Here is a 15,234-nt window from a genome sequence, read left to right on the forward strand (position 1 = left end):
GCAGGGGCTCTCAGGAGCAGAGCCCAGGAGAGGAATGCCTGAGCCCCTGAGGATCAGGAGGCTCATAGAGAAAGTGGCCACAAGTTTGGCCTCAAAGCAAGACAGGAGTTAGATCTCCATTTGTCAGATGAGGGTGCTGATCTCCAAGCTTTGCTCTTGGCTACAGATTGGATTGCTTAGCTCTGTTAGAGGCCAGGTTAAATGACGGGTCTGTCAGACAGCTCGTTTAGATGGAAAGAGACACTCATCTCTGGCTCTCCAAGTGTCTCCCTCTTACAGGATGACCCTGCTAACCCTGTAAGGATGGTGCACCTTTTCTGTTTATTTCCTCTGTCAGGGTGTCAGAGGATAGACAATGCTTAAAAGCAAGTGACTATGAAATCCTCTCTCTTCCTATGTGCTGGGCCACCATCATACATGTTCTATGTTACTTCTCTATCACACAAGCCAAGGAGTCAGTAATTTGGGAGAAAAGCACTTCATTCCCATATCTATCTGTTCTCTCCTCTTAGATTCTGTAAAGTTATTGATTATTTGCCACATTTTTTGAGCCTCTGATTCTCCTGGAATCCCGGGACTACCTGAGGAGAATGTTACATTCTCTTCCCATTTGGGCCAGTCTTTTGTCTGTCCTTTCCTGTCTGGAGCCTTATCCTTCAACCTGCCCTTGTGGATTACATAGTTCTCGGTTGAACCTATCAGGAACTATAAATCAATTTTACTTGGTTTCCTTTTTTAAAATCTATTCACTTTAGAAATCTTAACCTCTCTACCTTGGGATATTGTTTTAAAAATATTCCAAGGATTGGCCTGACCTGTGGTGGCGCAGTGGATAAAGCGTCGACCTGGAAATGCTGAGGTTGCCAGTTTGAAACCCTGGGCTTGCCTGGTCAAGGCACATATGGGAGTTGATGCTTCCAGCTCCTCCCCCTTCTCTCTCTGTCTCTCTCTCCTCTCTCTCCCTCTCTCTCTCCTCTCTAAAAATGAATAAATAAAATTAAAAAAAAATATTCCAAGGATTATTCATCCCTTGGGTTTTAGCATTCAGATCTATCCCTACAAGTTAATTTTTATTTATCATTTTATCTTCCTTCATATTTTAGGAATGTGAACAAACAAAAAAAGTGTTTAATAACATTAGAAGAGTTTTCTTTCAACCTGCTCCCCTTGAAGCAACTTCCTTCACATTGCCCAGTCTTAAAGCTTTATTTCTCAAGATGTGCAGTGATTACAAAGATTGCTCATTCAAGGTCGGCAATTTGACATTTGTACTCTTAACTTATGTGTGTGTGTGTCTGTGTGTCTGTGTCTGTGTGAGACAGAGACAGAGACAGAGAGAGACAGAGGGACACATAGAGACAGACAGACACAAAGAGAGAGATGAGAAGCATCAATTCTTTGTTGCAGTACCTTAGTTGCTCATTGATTTCCTTCTCAGATGTGCCTCGACAGGGGGGCAACGGCAGAGTGAGTGACCCCTTGCTCAAGCCAGCAACCTTGGGCTTCAAGCCAGTCACCTTTGGGCTCAAGCCAGCGACCATGGGGTCATGTCTATGATCCCATACTCAAGCCAGTAACCCTGCACTCAAGCTGATGACCTCCGAGTGTCAAACCTGGGTCCTCTGTGTCCCAGTTCGATATTCTTACCACTGTGTCACCGCCCAGGCTGCACTCCTAACCTTAAACTCTCAAGACAACATTTGGAAGGTTAACAAAGTGGACTTGAGGGTGTGGATAGCCTTAGGTAGGTACTCACTTCTAGGTGCTCTGAAGATGTGACGGATAGAAGTCAAAGTTAATTTATAGCAGAACCCCCAGATGAGGCAAAGATCAGGTAGAATTTATTTGGAAACTCAATATAAACCTGCTTTCCTTAATGTCTTCTCATTGAACATGGCCTTGTGGCCAGAGGGTCAGGGCAGGGAGCTGACAGTTTTCCAGGCCTCACACCAATACTAGTAAACGTAGGCTCCCACAGTGCCTAAATTCAAGGCAAGGCTCCAGGGACATTTACCACTATCTGATGTAGCATGGGGAAAACTCTGCCACATGAGCCTGGAGCAGAGGGAGAGAAGTAGAGAGAACAATTTAAGTCAGGTAAAAGGACCTGTATTTTTTCTATGTAGGAAGGGAGTAAATAGTGGAGAGGTTGCCCTTTTCTGAAATATTCACTGAGTCCTAACCTAGTATTTCAGTAGCGTGCAAGCTTGCTTTTTAATCTTATTTACGTTTCTCATAAAAACAATGTCAGATAATAACATGATGATTAAATGGATGAGCATCCTGGATTACAAAGCTTGGCCATAGCTGTGGAGGCTTAGTTGTGCAATAAGTAGAAAATCTTGCTGAATATCTGTATATTGACCTAAATCAGCTATTGTCTTAATAATTAACAATAATCTCAATTCTCAATTCTGTAGCCAGAATTTTACAATTGCAACTAAACTGTCCTCTAGTTTCTGCCAATATAATGATCTTATCTGTAGGAAAATGTCAGTAGTTCTGACCAATTTAATTCTTGTGTTTACTGACTGTATTACCTTCTGAATCATAGGTTCCCAAATCAAGTCAAACAGGTTAGAAGACAAATTACACTTGAGTGTCACACCTACTCTTATCTTATATGAGTGTGGGAATATATCAGCCACTTTCACTGTATTAACTAGTTCATTTCTGGATTCTCATTATTTTACCTATTTTTATTTTTTCATTTTGGATACAACCCAAATTCTCCCAAGTCTTTTAAATGTAAAAACAACCCCCCCCAAAAAAAAAAACTCATATAAAATTACATGGTTAAACATGCTCATGTCTTTACCCATCCCTTTGAGAATCTGCATGATGGATTCCCTAAAATATACAGAGTGGAGATGGTAATGACCTCTGTTGACCGCAAGCTGGGATATGCATCACTCAATCAAGAGAAAAAATAAATATTTACTGTTACTGACTTACCCATTTTCATTGCTATCGTCTTTATTGGCACTGCTCAGATGCATGGACTTTTCTAGAAGGACCAGAGAGAGTACAAAAGTTGGGAGGTACAGAGGCACTAGGTCTTGAAACCATGCAGAACTTGAGTCCCACCCTGTGCATCTCCTTCAAGTTACCTCTGCTCAAACACCCTTATAGAAGTCCTCCCTCGTTGTTTCAGCCTTTTTCATCTTAGGATCCAAGGACTCTTCCACATAGTAGTGTTTCACTGTTCAAGGACCTCTATCACTTGTTCCCTAAATTTTCTCTCCTCCACTTTCAACACAGAGTTCCATCAACCAGAATTCACATAGTATACTTTCATGTCCCCTTTACCATTTAGTTGTTCTTCTCTGGGAAGCCTCTAGTAAGTAATTATCCCTTTTAAACTAAGATACCTGAAAATGAGCACAGAAATTATTCCCTGGGATGGGGGATGAGAGGACCATTCAAAGAGGGTTTCCCTTGGATTTGGTTGTGATATTTTTTAGAGCTGTGTTAAGAACTGAGGAATGTTAGCACATCTGTTTCCAGTTACAGATGTAGATGAAAGTGAAGGTCTTTAGAATTTAAAAAATATCCTCATGGGGTTCTAAAGAATTCAGGATTATTTGAGAAAATCCACTGATCTGCTAAGACCAGTAATTTCAGGGCATCTTAAGAGAAAGAAGAGAAACCTGAGCATCTTGAAGCATCTCCATTCAAAAGGCATTTATTAAATGCTTGTGGAAAACAGGAACCACCAGATTTTGGAAATGCTAAAATCAATAAAACATAATTTTACCCTTGAGGAATTCACAGGCTAATAAGGAAGACAGTAGCAGTAAAAAGTCAATTTTAATTCAGTGTGACCATCAGCTCAGTAGAGGAATGTTCAAGGCACCATGAAAGTGGAGGGCTTGGTGTGGGGTGCCCTCTGCCCTAGTCTTACGTCTCTCAGCATAGTATTCTTTTAGCTTGAGCAAATTGCCGACAATTATGTGAAGTGTGTTCTAGACGCTGCTTGAAGAGGCTTATGTATGTCATCTCATTTATGTAGGTCAGCCTTTTAGAAGTTGGTCCTATCATGGACCCTATTAAAATAGGGAAAATGGGCAGAGATTAAGTGACTTGCCTAAGGTCACAGTAATTACTGAATCCAGAATTCAATCCCAAGATTTTTGCTCTTTTTTTTTTTTTTTTAATTTTTTTAAAGATTTTATTTATTCATTATAGAGAGGGGACAGAGAAAGAGAGAGAGAGAGAGAAGGGGGGAGGAGCAGGAAGCATCAACTCCCATATGTGCCTTGACCAGGCAAGCCCAGGGTTTTGAACCGGCAACCTCAGTATTTCCAGGTTGACGCTTTATCCACTGCGCCACCACAGGTCAGGCGATTTTTGCTCTTAACCAATGCTCTATGCCAATGGTTTTCAAACATTTTACACTTGGGGACTGGTGAAAATAGAATTATTATTTCGGGGACTGCTAAGGCAGAAGTCACCCTGAGCAAAAGCAAATTCAACTAAGATCACTGGGTCTATAATCTTTTTTTTTTAAATATTTTTATTTACTCATTTTAGAGAGGAGAGAGAGAGAAAGAGCAAGGGAGAAGGTGGGGGAGGAGCAGGCAGCATCAACTCCCACATGTGCCCTGACCAGGCAATTTCGGGGCTCCGAACTGGTGATCTCAGCATTCCAGGTGGATGCTTTATCCACTGCGCCACCACAGGTCAGGCTGGGTCTATAATCTTCATACAACATCAGGGTAGTTAACTCTTTTCATAGACCAGCACAAAATTTTTGGCAGACCGGTCTGCGGATTGCCAGTTGGAAAACACTGGTCTGTGCCAGCTTTCTCAGAGGGAGCTTCTATCTAGATCAGTGGTTCTCAGCCAGGGGTAATTTTGGCCCCCAAGGGGTGTTTGGAAATGTCTACAGTTTTTTTGATAGTCACCCCTGGTATCTGGTGGGTAGAAGTCAGGGGTGCTGGTAAACATCCTCCAATGCCCAAGATAGCACTCAAACAAGGAATTGTCCAGCCATTAATGTCATAGTGCTGAGGTTGATGAACTCTGCTTTGCAACATGAGTACTATCTTTGTGTCAGCCTTTAAAAAGACAACTTTTTAAATACTTAGAAACGTTTTTACTAAGAAGAAATGGCTTAGAAAGGGGCAAAAATACTGGACTGAGCCTGTAAGTGTCTGGTGAAGTATATTTTGTCACTTGTAGAATTGAGAAAACATTGCCTTCTTTTGTCTACCTTAATGGATTTCAAGGATCCATAGGCTCTATAAGTATTTGAGGAGATGATACATAAGAAAGCCCTATCCAAAAATTACTGTGAGAAATCCTGAGAGTCCTTGGGGTAGAAATACGTCTGTGGTTTACAAGAGTTAGATAAAGAGGATCCCACAGTGGACTCCTGTCCTCTGTTCACTCTGTTCCTTGCTGTCCCCACCCCTTTTGTAACCTTCCTCTCTGTTATCAAGTTTGTTCTCAGTATATACTGGATGAACCACACCATTTTTTTTTACAACTTATTTTTGCTTAATTAAAGCAAATTAGCATCTCTTGCCGTATCACACCAGATTTAAGGCAGCTAATTTAAATTCCAGTTTTTTTTCTTTATATACTTTTACATAAGCATGTGTCAGTTGAGGGAGTTATTTGAATACCATACCCTCCTTCAAACTGAAGAACAGTGACATTGATTCAACCTCCCCTTCATTCCTTCCATTCAAGCTCTAACTCACGTGGAAGGAAAATACTTTTAGCATTTGTTAAATAATACAGGAAATGTCTTTAATCATGGTGGTTGAGCATTTTCTAGACAGTCTTTGCTGTCTGAAGCCAAACAGGTGTGCACGGTAGTAATTCATCAAATGTATGTAACTCGTTAATTCAGTTTACCGAGGTGAGCGTGGCAGCCGTCTGCGTGATTTTCCTCCCCGCATCAGCGTCTCAGCAGGGTATGACTGACTTCCTAGGAGTATTATAATGGTGATCCACTCTGCAGTGAATCACCAGTTAGCCCTCAGGTGTGCATTGCGCAGGCTTCCCGGCTTGGGAGCGGGGGCTGGATTGATTTATTTATTTGGGGGAATGATCCATTTGGGGCTCCCGGCCCGGGGACGCGGCGGAGACAGAAGATGCTTGGGTGCCCTGGCTCTTTGGGGTGGGCTCCTACCCTCCCACCCAGCTAGCCGGCTGCTCCCTTTCCCATGAGGCCAAGCTCCCCCGGAGAGAGTCCGCGGGTGGCGAAAGGTGCCAGGCCGCCCACCCCCTTGCAGCACCAGGCTAGGAGGCTACACAAAGGTGACCGGCTCAAGTCCGCCAATAGGCCGGTTTCGTAAAAAGTGCTAGTAAGTTTCCCTTTTTTAGTGTGGAGGGGGGAGCAGAATAGGAGCTCTTTGATGGAAATTTTTTTCCTTGTGTGTAGATACCAAAAGGAAACTGAACACTGAGCATGTTCGGATGTTGAAAGGTTTGCTGATAAGCAACAGCCTCCCAGACCCAAAGACTTAAAATAGTCATCTTCATACCCCCGGACCCCCCCGCAGGAGCTGCAAATGGTATCTGCCAAAGAGATGACAAAGTACCTTGGACCGACTCACACACAGACAGCATTGGAGCAGAACGCACGGCCCAACTCTTGTAGTTACTGTTTGTAGCTGGCGGAGGCTGGCCAGGAGAGGGCAAACCCGGGAGGAAACAAGTTTCCTGACCCTTGGAGAAATGGCTGTGTGTTCATGAAAGGCTGGGACGGGGACCTCTCAGACAGACTCCAAGTTGTTCTCGAGATCACAGTTCGCAGCACGCTTCCTCAGCAGGGAGTAAGATCATTGGGATATTTTTTTTTAAACCCTCTCCCCGTTCCGGTCTTCTGGCTTTGAACCTGCAGTGAATTCGAGAAAGGAATGGATATGTCTGACCCCAATTTTTGGACTGTGCTCTCAAACTTTACTTTGCCTCATTTGAGGAGTGGGAACAGGCTGCGGCGAACACAAAGGTAAAAACGCGGGGATCCTTTGCGTGGAGAGGGAATGCGTGGGCTTCCGAGGCTGCTCAACCGTCCAAGCAGCTTTGGAAACTGGGATTTTGTTTATTGGGTGACAGTTTGAAAAGTTTATAGCCTACCAAGGGGGCACTGTTTCAGGTATTTCTCTCCTCTGGATTTCCTGGGGAGTCCTGGTGAATGGGCTTCTCAGGGGCTCTTCTTTTGAAACGTGGATAATAGGAGGTTGAATGGTGAGTGGTGAGGGGAGAAAAGGGGTAGGGGGTGGGAATGCTTGTTTAAGTCTGTCTCTTTGATCTGATCATGTTTATCCATTTCATTCACCGGGACCTTGGGACTCTGCTTCCCTTTGTGGAGCCTTTCAGTTGTCCTTTCTGTTAAATATTTGACCTTTTATAAGATGCAGATGTACTATGCAAAGATAGTTCTCAAGTTATCCTGTTTTGAATTGTCTGCTTGAAGAGACAGGTCTGCATAACTTTGCCTTTTTTTTTTTTTAAACTGGTTTGCAGACATTTGTTTCTAATACAGGGCTGGCCTTTTCATTTGATAATATACAGTTGACAGAATAGGTGGGAGGAAAACAGACTTTTAAATGCAAGATGAAGTTTGTGCCACACGTGAAAGGCAGTTTAGAGTTAGTTGCTGACACTTCGGTTGAGAGGACATGATTTTAAAGGAGCTGTTTCTCCTCTCTCCACATTCATGTCCAGCTCGGAAAGGGGCATTATTGTGATTTTTGAGGGGCACACCCTCTGAGTTGTAGAAATACAGATTCTTTGTTTTCCTTCCAAACTTGCCTTGCACATACACGTGTACATGCATGAGAGCAATGATGCGGTCAAATAAACAGGATGCAGGCTATCAGATTTGGAGCTTCACAATCTTTGTACTGCAGTGTTTAAAGAACACTATAAAAACACAGTTCATTCTGTTTGGTTATACCTGTACGTTTTTGTAGCATAAATGCAGATATGTGATACTTTGGAAAACGTAGTAGTTTTTAAAATTTTTCCCATGGTATTTCTTTCAGTTCAGAAGCATCCTGTGATACTCACATATATGCTGTTTATACACATGCATATATACATAGATCAAGCAAACACAAGTGTGTGTTTGTATGTGTGAGAGAGAGACATTTTTAGGTCATATTTACCTTCTAATGCAACTTGAATAGTGTTGATACCACTAAACCCTGTTAGAGTCGAAAGTTGTGCCTTTTCAATAAGGTGGTTGTGCTTTTCTCATTCTGTATATGCTCAAAGACACTCTTTTAGTATTGGTCGTTTTTGTTTAAGCTGTGTCACCCGTGCACCAACCCAGGCCCCCAAAACAACAAATTATTTGAAGTGATACATGCTGTACATGAACAAGACCACTGTAACTTCTCACCTTTTCAGTGAGCCAGGGGCTGTGTGTATTGGAATTGGTGTAGTCCTGGCTGTGCTGCAGCCTCTCCTCTCACAGACAGCCGGTTCCTGCAGAGAGGAGTCTGCACTGGCACCACGCCTGTGTGTCTGAACCTGAAAAGCGGTTGGATGGAGCCTTTCTTCCCCCAGCCTACCTGTTGATAGTCCTGTTGAGAGAGTCAAATACGTGAAGAATTCTCAGGCTGGTCTGACCTCAGCTTTAGGGCAATATCTCTCGGCCCGAACACTCCCTTTCAGACAACTCTCTCTGGCAGAGAGCCTAGGTTCTAAAGTAACCGAGGTTCTCCCCAGAAAAATGGGAAAGTAGGAAGTGGGGAGGCTGTCTCCACTCCCCAAGTCATGGACCCGTATCTTCAGTAGAGTAAAACAGAGAGACGGGGATTTTCTTCCCTACCTTCTAACAGTAGTGGTTGTCACAGCCTGTTTGTTACCGGGGATTTCCAAGATTCACAGAGTTTGGAAGGTCATCTGTATATACCTCTACTTATTGTTGGTTTCAAAAGCCTATCACTTTCTATTTATTATGTAGATTCAGAAAAATGAAGGGCAGATGTTCTCTTTTCCAGGGCAGTGCATGTAACTGTTGTATTCTCTTATTATACAGTGATCAATTCCGGCTCGGTGACCTTCCCTAAGGACATGTAGCATATGCTTACCTGTGACTCTTTCCCTTCTGTGACCTCCCTTAACTGCTCTAAATCCTGTCTCCTTCTCCAAGGCCCACATTAACCTTATTCCTTATGTGGCTGATCAGGCTTCTGAAAGCTGCCCTTTCAAAAAGACCTCCTCCTTCCAGAGGGTCCTCTCCTTCCCCAGCCTCACTGAGGGTGGGTGTGCCCAGTGCCCTTGCCCTCAGTTGGATGTGCTTTATTCCAAGCCTAGCTTCATTTCTGCACACTCACTGACTTTCATTCATTTTGCATATTTTATCCCAGTGATTTGTTCTGATTAACACTGTAATTCAGAAGGCTTCATCTTAACCTTTTCTTTACCATCAGGTTCTTGTGTGTATCAAAGAGAAAAATCTGGCTTTGAGCCCGTGATTGAGCATTTTATAGCTCCTAGGGATAGGATGTGTGACCACTTACAAGAAAGAAAGAGAGGTTGAATGGTTTCAGACACTTAAAATTTCTTAAATCTATATTGTGGTAGAAATTGTCATCATGGAAGATCTTTGGTTTGCTACATTACAACTCCCTGCATTCTTAGGAGAAAATGCCTAGACTCTTACACAGTACCTATGAACTCAAAGCCTGGGTTCTTTTGTTGTGTCCCAAAGTTGATGTATTGTTCTTATCAATATTTTTTATCTTGACCTTGGCAGACATTGGGTTGTCTGGATATACATTGACAATTGACTTTGTCTGCTTGAAATGTGTGTAAAGTTCATATTTCATTGAAAACAGTTTCATTTTATTTTATTTATTTTAATTTTTTTAGGTAAGAGAAGGAGAGATAGTAAGACAGACTCCCCCATGCGCCCTTACTGGGATCTACCCTGCAACCCCATATGGGGCCAATGCTAGAGTGCCAAACTATTTTTAGTGCCTGGGGCTACCATTCTCAAACTAACGGAGCTACTTTCAGTGCCCAGGGCCACACTCCAATCAAACAAGCCACTGGCTGTGGGAGGGGAAGATGGAGAGAAGGAGGAAAAGAAGAGGAGGAGAAGCAGATGGTGGCTTCTCCTGTTTGACATGACTGGGAATTGAACCCAGGATATCCATACACTGGGCCAACATTCTATTCACTGAGCCACAGGCCAGGGCCAAGTTTCTTTTTCATGACTGGCTTTGCCCTTCACTCCTCTTCCCATTTCCTCAAGGCAGTTTACGTATAAGCACTGATTTACCTGCTGCTTTGAGGGATAGAAATCTAGGCTGAATGAACAGATTATTTCAACTAAAACTTGTTGTTTTAAACTGAAGTAATAATTGAATGTTTTAGAGACTGTACATTTCATAGGTCTGTAGATATTCCATTCATTTGAAGAACCCATCACATCGTAGTATGGAAATGAGTTTGCCAGCTTTATATTACCGCTTATGTTTATAGCATCTTTTCTTTACCCATTGGATTAAAAAAACACTGGGGGGAAAGGATCAAGCTTCTTTTACTTATTTCTCTCTCCGTCACTCTGAAATGAAAGGACTACCATTGATTTCTTAATGTTGCTGCTCAGTTTTGAGATTCACCTTTCGTTTTGCTAAAGGACAGTCTAGTGAATCTAGATTATGCTTGATTTTTATGATTTTAATGGTCAGAAGTCTTGTCATGTTTTTATTGGGTTTAAGTGATCATCTTCAAACCTCAGTGACCTAAATCAATAAAACCCTTATCCATGGCTGTGGGCAGTGTGTGACTCAGTAAATAACTTTGAGCAAGTTTCCAAATATATTTTTCTGAGAACCCATGGGATAATTTTTTCCCCCTGAATTCACTTTACTCAGCAATTGCTGTGAACAGCAGGTATATTCAGGGATCTTCAACTAACTGCTGTAGTTGTCAGAATGTCTTGGAATTTTTATGTACACTGCATCTTCCCCTCAGAAACATCTGTAGAGTTTGGTGAGTTTTTCTTTTTGTTTTGCTCACGAGTATATGTCTTTAAGAAGTATAGAGAATACACTTCTCTCCTGACCTGACATGTCAAGTATTAGTGAACTTGTACTCACCCCTGTCATGAAAAACCAGTTAAATCCATGTTTTTTTTGAGCCTCTATTGTATGCCTGGGCACTGTGACCCAAAGCGGAAAGCCCTAGGCTTGTCTTCAGCGAAGATACGCAAATGAGTCATTGCAAAATAAGGTACAGAGAAGTATATATTTACAAGGTACACATAAACCATAGGAGTGCTTAGGAAATAAGAGAGACTTTGCTCTCAAGGATCCAGGAGACACAACAGGGAGATTTTGAAGGATAGGTTTGTATTTATCAGACAGATGGACAGGGCCTTCCCAAGGAGGCTGAAGAAATAGTTTGTACAAAGACTTTGTGACACAGAGTTCAAGGGACTGTACATAGCTCGGTATTGCTAGAGCATAAAGAACCAGATGCATAACTCAGTCTTGCTGAAGTATAAGGTTTGAAGACGTGATATGATATAGAACTATGGTTAAGAGGGTTGATCTGAAGCCAGTTTACCTGGGTTTGAATGGTATTGGGTAAGTTTATGTCTTTGGACTACAGTTGTTTCATCTATAAAATAGGGACAAGTAAATTACTTATCTCATAAGAGTGTTGTAAATACTGCCATGTGTTCATAGCACAAATGCCTAATACAATGACTGGCACGTAAAAACTCACTGCAAATTCTAACTATTAATATTGTTACTATCATTACAATAGGAGCTGAGTGGTGGGCAAGGAGACTGAGAAGGAGAGTTGAGGCACTTGGTATTTGTGGAAGGTTGGCCTTTATCAATGAGAGAGAGACCTGTCTAGCTTACTGGGAGCTTGGTTCTGGTGGTAGAGGTAAACACCATTTAACAAGTTATTGCAGTAGCCTGTTTAAAGGGTTCTCCAGGCCTGAGCAAAGAATGTGGTGAGATATGCCTTTGAGAGATACTAAGGATATGAAATTGATAGAAGTTGGTGAGCCATTGGCTCTGAGGGATGAAGAAAGATTTCACAATGGCCCTGGGGGTTTTGGCTTGAGGAACCAGGGAGGTAGAGAAGCCACCTGGACATGTCAGGGTGGGGGAGAGGACGACACAAAGTGGTACCCTTTCATCCTCAGGAGCTCAGTTAATCTGCATTCACTGAGTGTTTGTTGGGTGCGGATTACCATGGCACGATGATTCCTTCATCCAGTTGTCTGCAGCCACCAACTCCGGTGCTGAGCAAGGGGAAATAGTAGTGAACAAGACAAAGTACTTGTGCTGCACAAATGAACAAACATCTAATTACATCAGTTGCCAAATGGTGGTCAGTATTCTGAAAGCTCTAAGAGCTCAGAACTAACAATGTGGGTGGCTACTTTAAATAATGTGGTCAGGGAACGTTTTATGAGGAGGTTATATTTAAGAGGAGATCTAAAGGATGAGAAATTGCCATCTTATTGCTGTGGGAAGAGTTTGGGGGCAGGTATCTGAGAATGGTAAGCGCTCTGAGGCAGAGAAGAAAGCCCCAGGCAGGCAGTTGGATGTGTAGGTCCAGGGCATTCGGAGAGGCTGTACCAGAAATAATAGTCTCGGGAGTCGTCATCAGGAGAAATATGTTAGATTAATCTGTGGGAGAGCTAGAGATGCCCCATTTAAGATGTGAGCAGAGATGCAGACAGGTCCAGACGAGGTGACCTGGAGGAGAGTCCTGTAAGAAGGAGGGAAGCCAGCAGAGAGTTCTCACAGAGGTTCCAGGAGGAACAGTCAACACTGCCACTGCACAGCGATGAAGCCAGCATGTGCCTGGAGCTGACAGCTGGGCAGTCGCGATGACTTCAGCGTGAACAGCAGCAGCAGAGTGCGGGGCTGGGTAGGGAGGCGAGGAGCCAGGAAGCAGCAGTGAAGGGAGGAATTGGAGGCCGTGGGTGGTGACCACTCTCTGTGGGTAGCTAAACACAGCTCTGACACATCGTGGCGTCCCATGGCCTCTACGTACTCACAGCTGACTGGCCAGCCCTCCTCCCTGAATCATATCCCCTTACTCACTGTTGCTCACTTGGTTTGCCTCATCACCCAAATAGGCTGGGACAGTTTCCTTTCACCTCCTCTCTGGAAGCTCGTGTTGTTTCCACAGCCTTATGAGGATCTGCTTTCGAATGTGTTTACAGCCGAAGTTCTCTTTCTTTAGAGCCCTGGTCTGAGCATCTGTTTCCTCCACCTCCACCACTTTTGTCTCCTCCTGAGTCTGGGCAGTGTGGCCGGCTGTCCCTCTGGCCTCTGGCACAGGTGGCTGGAAGGCACTGCCCCTCCCAGAGGCTCTGTGCCGGTCTCTCCCACTCCTGGCTTCGCCCAGGCCTGTTTCACAACGGCTGCCTTTCATCCTTTTCTTTTTTTCATGCCCTAGCCTAGACTGTAAACTTGCGCAGGCAGGGCAGGCCCGGAGCAGCGCGGAGCTCGCCCGTCAGTCCTCCTCTCCTGGTCAGCTCTAACATGGGTGATACTCCAGGAGGGAGCCGCGAGGACCCTCTCCCGCAGCCTCATCGGGACCCTCCTCCAGAGGAGCAGAAACCCGCCCCAGGCCGGAGCGGTCAGCAGTGCACCGACTGACCCGACTCCCGCGATGAGCCTGACGCGATGAGCCTGAGGAGCGCCCGCCCACCCTGGAGCGCTGTGTTCTCACGGACGGTGCGCTCCTCACACTATGAAAGCTTACCAGATTCGAAGGTCATGAGCGGGCAAACACACATTTTGAACATGTTGCTTTTAGCCTGTAGTGTGCAGTTGACAAGAGATTACAAATTGTTTTGCTTTGACTATGTAGGTTTTTAGTGGGGAAGAGGGAGGCAGAAAGGGAGGGAGGAGGAAAGGAATGAGAAATAGAGAGATGATAGAGATAGACAGAGAGAGAGAGAAGGGAGGGAGTGCAGGAAGTAGATTTCAAAACAGCGGTTCTCAACCTGTGGGTCGTGACCCCGGCGGGGTCGCCTAAAGCCTTCGGAAAATACATAATGCATATCAGGTATTTACATTCCGAATCATAACTGTAGCAAAATTATAGTTATGAAGTAGCCACCAAAATTATTTTTTGGTTTGGGGTCACTGCAACATGAGGAACTGTATTGCGGGGTCACGGCATTAGAAAGGTTGAGAACCACTGTTTCAAAAGAAGTTGGGTAAAAGCATGGCTTCTGTGCTCCAGGGGCAGGCGTGAGCTTGTCATTGCTCTAACTGGTGGGGGGGGGGGGGGGGTATGCCTCAATGATTTTACAGTGAGGGGTATAACTTCATATGCTTTTATGGCTTTGCTTGCTTCTCTTTACACATCTATGCTGTTATCAGAAGCCTAAGGTAATCTCTGAAACAAGGGAACCAAAAGCCTTAACATAGAAACCATCTGCCTTCTGGACTGAAAGTGACAGATTTTGGGATTGAGAAGCCATCTGAGTCCCTATGTGAGATGGAGGGGGCCTGTAGCGGAGAAACTTGGGATAGAACTCATTCTGGATAATTTGGGAGATTCCTCCTTATGTTGGTTGAAATGGAAATAGGCTGGTTTCTCAGGGAGATTAAGACTGGAGGCCCGAAACCCCCATTCTCCCCACATAGACAACCTCTCCAGTGTGAGTGAGCACCCACCAACCTATTTCAGTCTGAGCTATCTTTACCACATTCCACCTAGTCATTCGGGAGTGACATCATGGTAACTGAGTAATCCCTTTGAAAGTTAAGCAGTAGAGACAAGATGTGAAAATGGTCCTGGGGCTACCTGGATGAAAGTAGGCATAGAGTGTGGATAAAACCATTTATTAAAAGCAAAGTCAGTCTCTATCAGTAGAAGTCTTGGCTGTATAGTAGCAGATTTGTTTTTTGTGATAAGGGGCACATTGTGTCACTAGAGAAATCGCTAAGTAAGAGTTCACACAGTTGTTAATACTTGTAGTTCTGGTACTTTATTTTCTTTTTCTCTATCTTGGTAATTAGGAAAGTTCCCTTGTGAACTTGGCTGTAAATTCTGAAAATGTTGACCGTAAACCTGATTAATAGAATGAGAGGACCTGTGGGAGTTTTAGCTACACTAATGGCTATTGGACATGCTTATTAGAAAAGGTAATTATGCCAATATCAAACTGAAGCATCATGTTGTTTTAAAGAAAAAAGGCCCAAGGAGGGAATTTAGGTTTTGATCTGCTTTTGAAGGTAAAATAGATTGGTTAGAAGAATAGACATCATT

The 15,234-nt window shown here is 43.6% G+C and overlaps 1 protein-coding gene across 8 annotated transcripts in view; it reads left to right on the plus strand.

Annotated features, from left to right (window-relative positions):
* The window catches only part of MAST4 (microtubule associated serine/threonine kinase family member 4), a 610,913-nt gene that overhangs the window by 441,822 nt on the left and 153,857 nt on the right, over positions 1-15,234 (plus strand). For 2 of the 8 annotated variants that reach the window (XM_066376327.1, XM_066376278.1), the window contains exon 1: positions 6,596-6,964. The exons of the other annotated variants lie outside the window; for them this stretch is intronic. In XM_066376327.1, coding sequence (XP_066232424.1) covers positions 6,873-6,964 — 92 coding nt within the window. In that variant the 5' untranslated portion in view covers positions 6,596-6,872. Of the gene's footprint in view, positions 1-6,595; positions 6,965-15,234 lie in introns of those variants that run through there. 8 annotated transcript variants of the gene reach the window in all.

Source organism: Saccopteryx leptura, chromosome 1 (genome assembly GCF_036850995.1).
Source record: "Saccopteryx leptura isolate mSacLep1 chromosome 1, mSacLep1_pri_phased_curated, whole genome shotgun sequence".
Taxonomy (NCBI): Eukaryota; Metazoa; Chordata; class Mammalia; order Chiroptera; family Emballonuridae; genus Saccopteryx; species Saccopteryx leptura.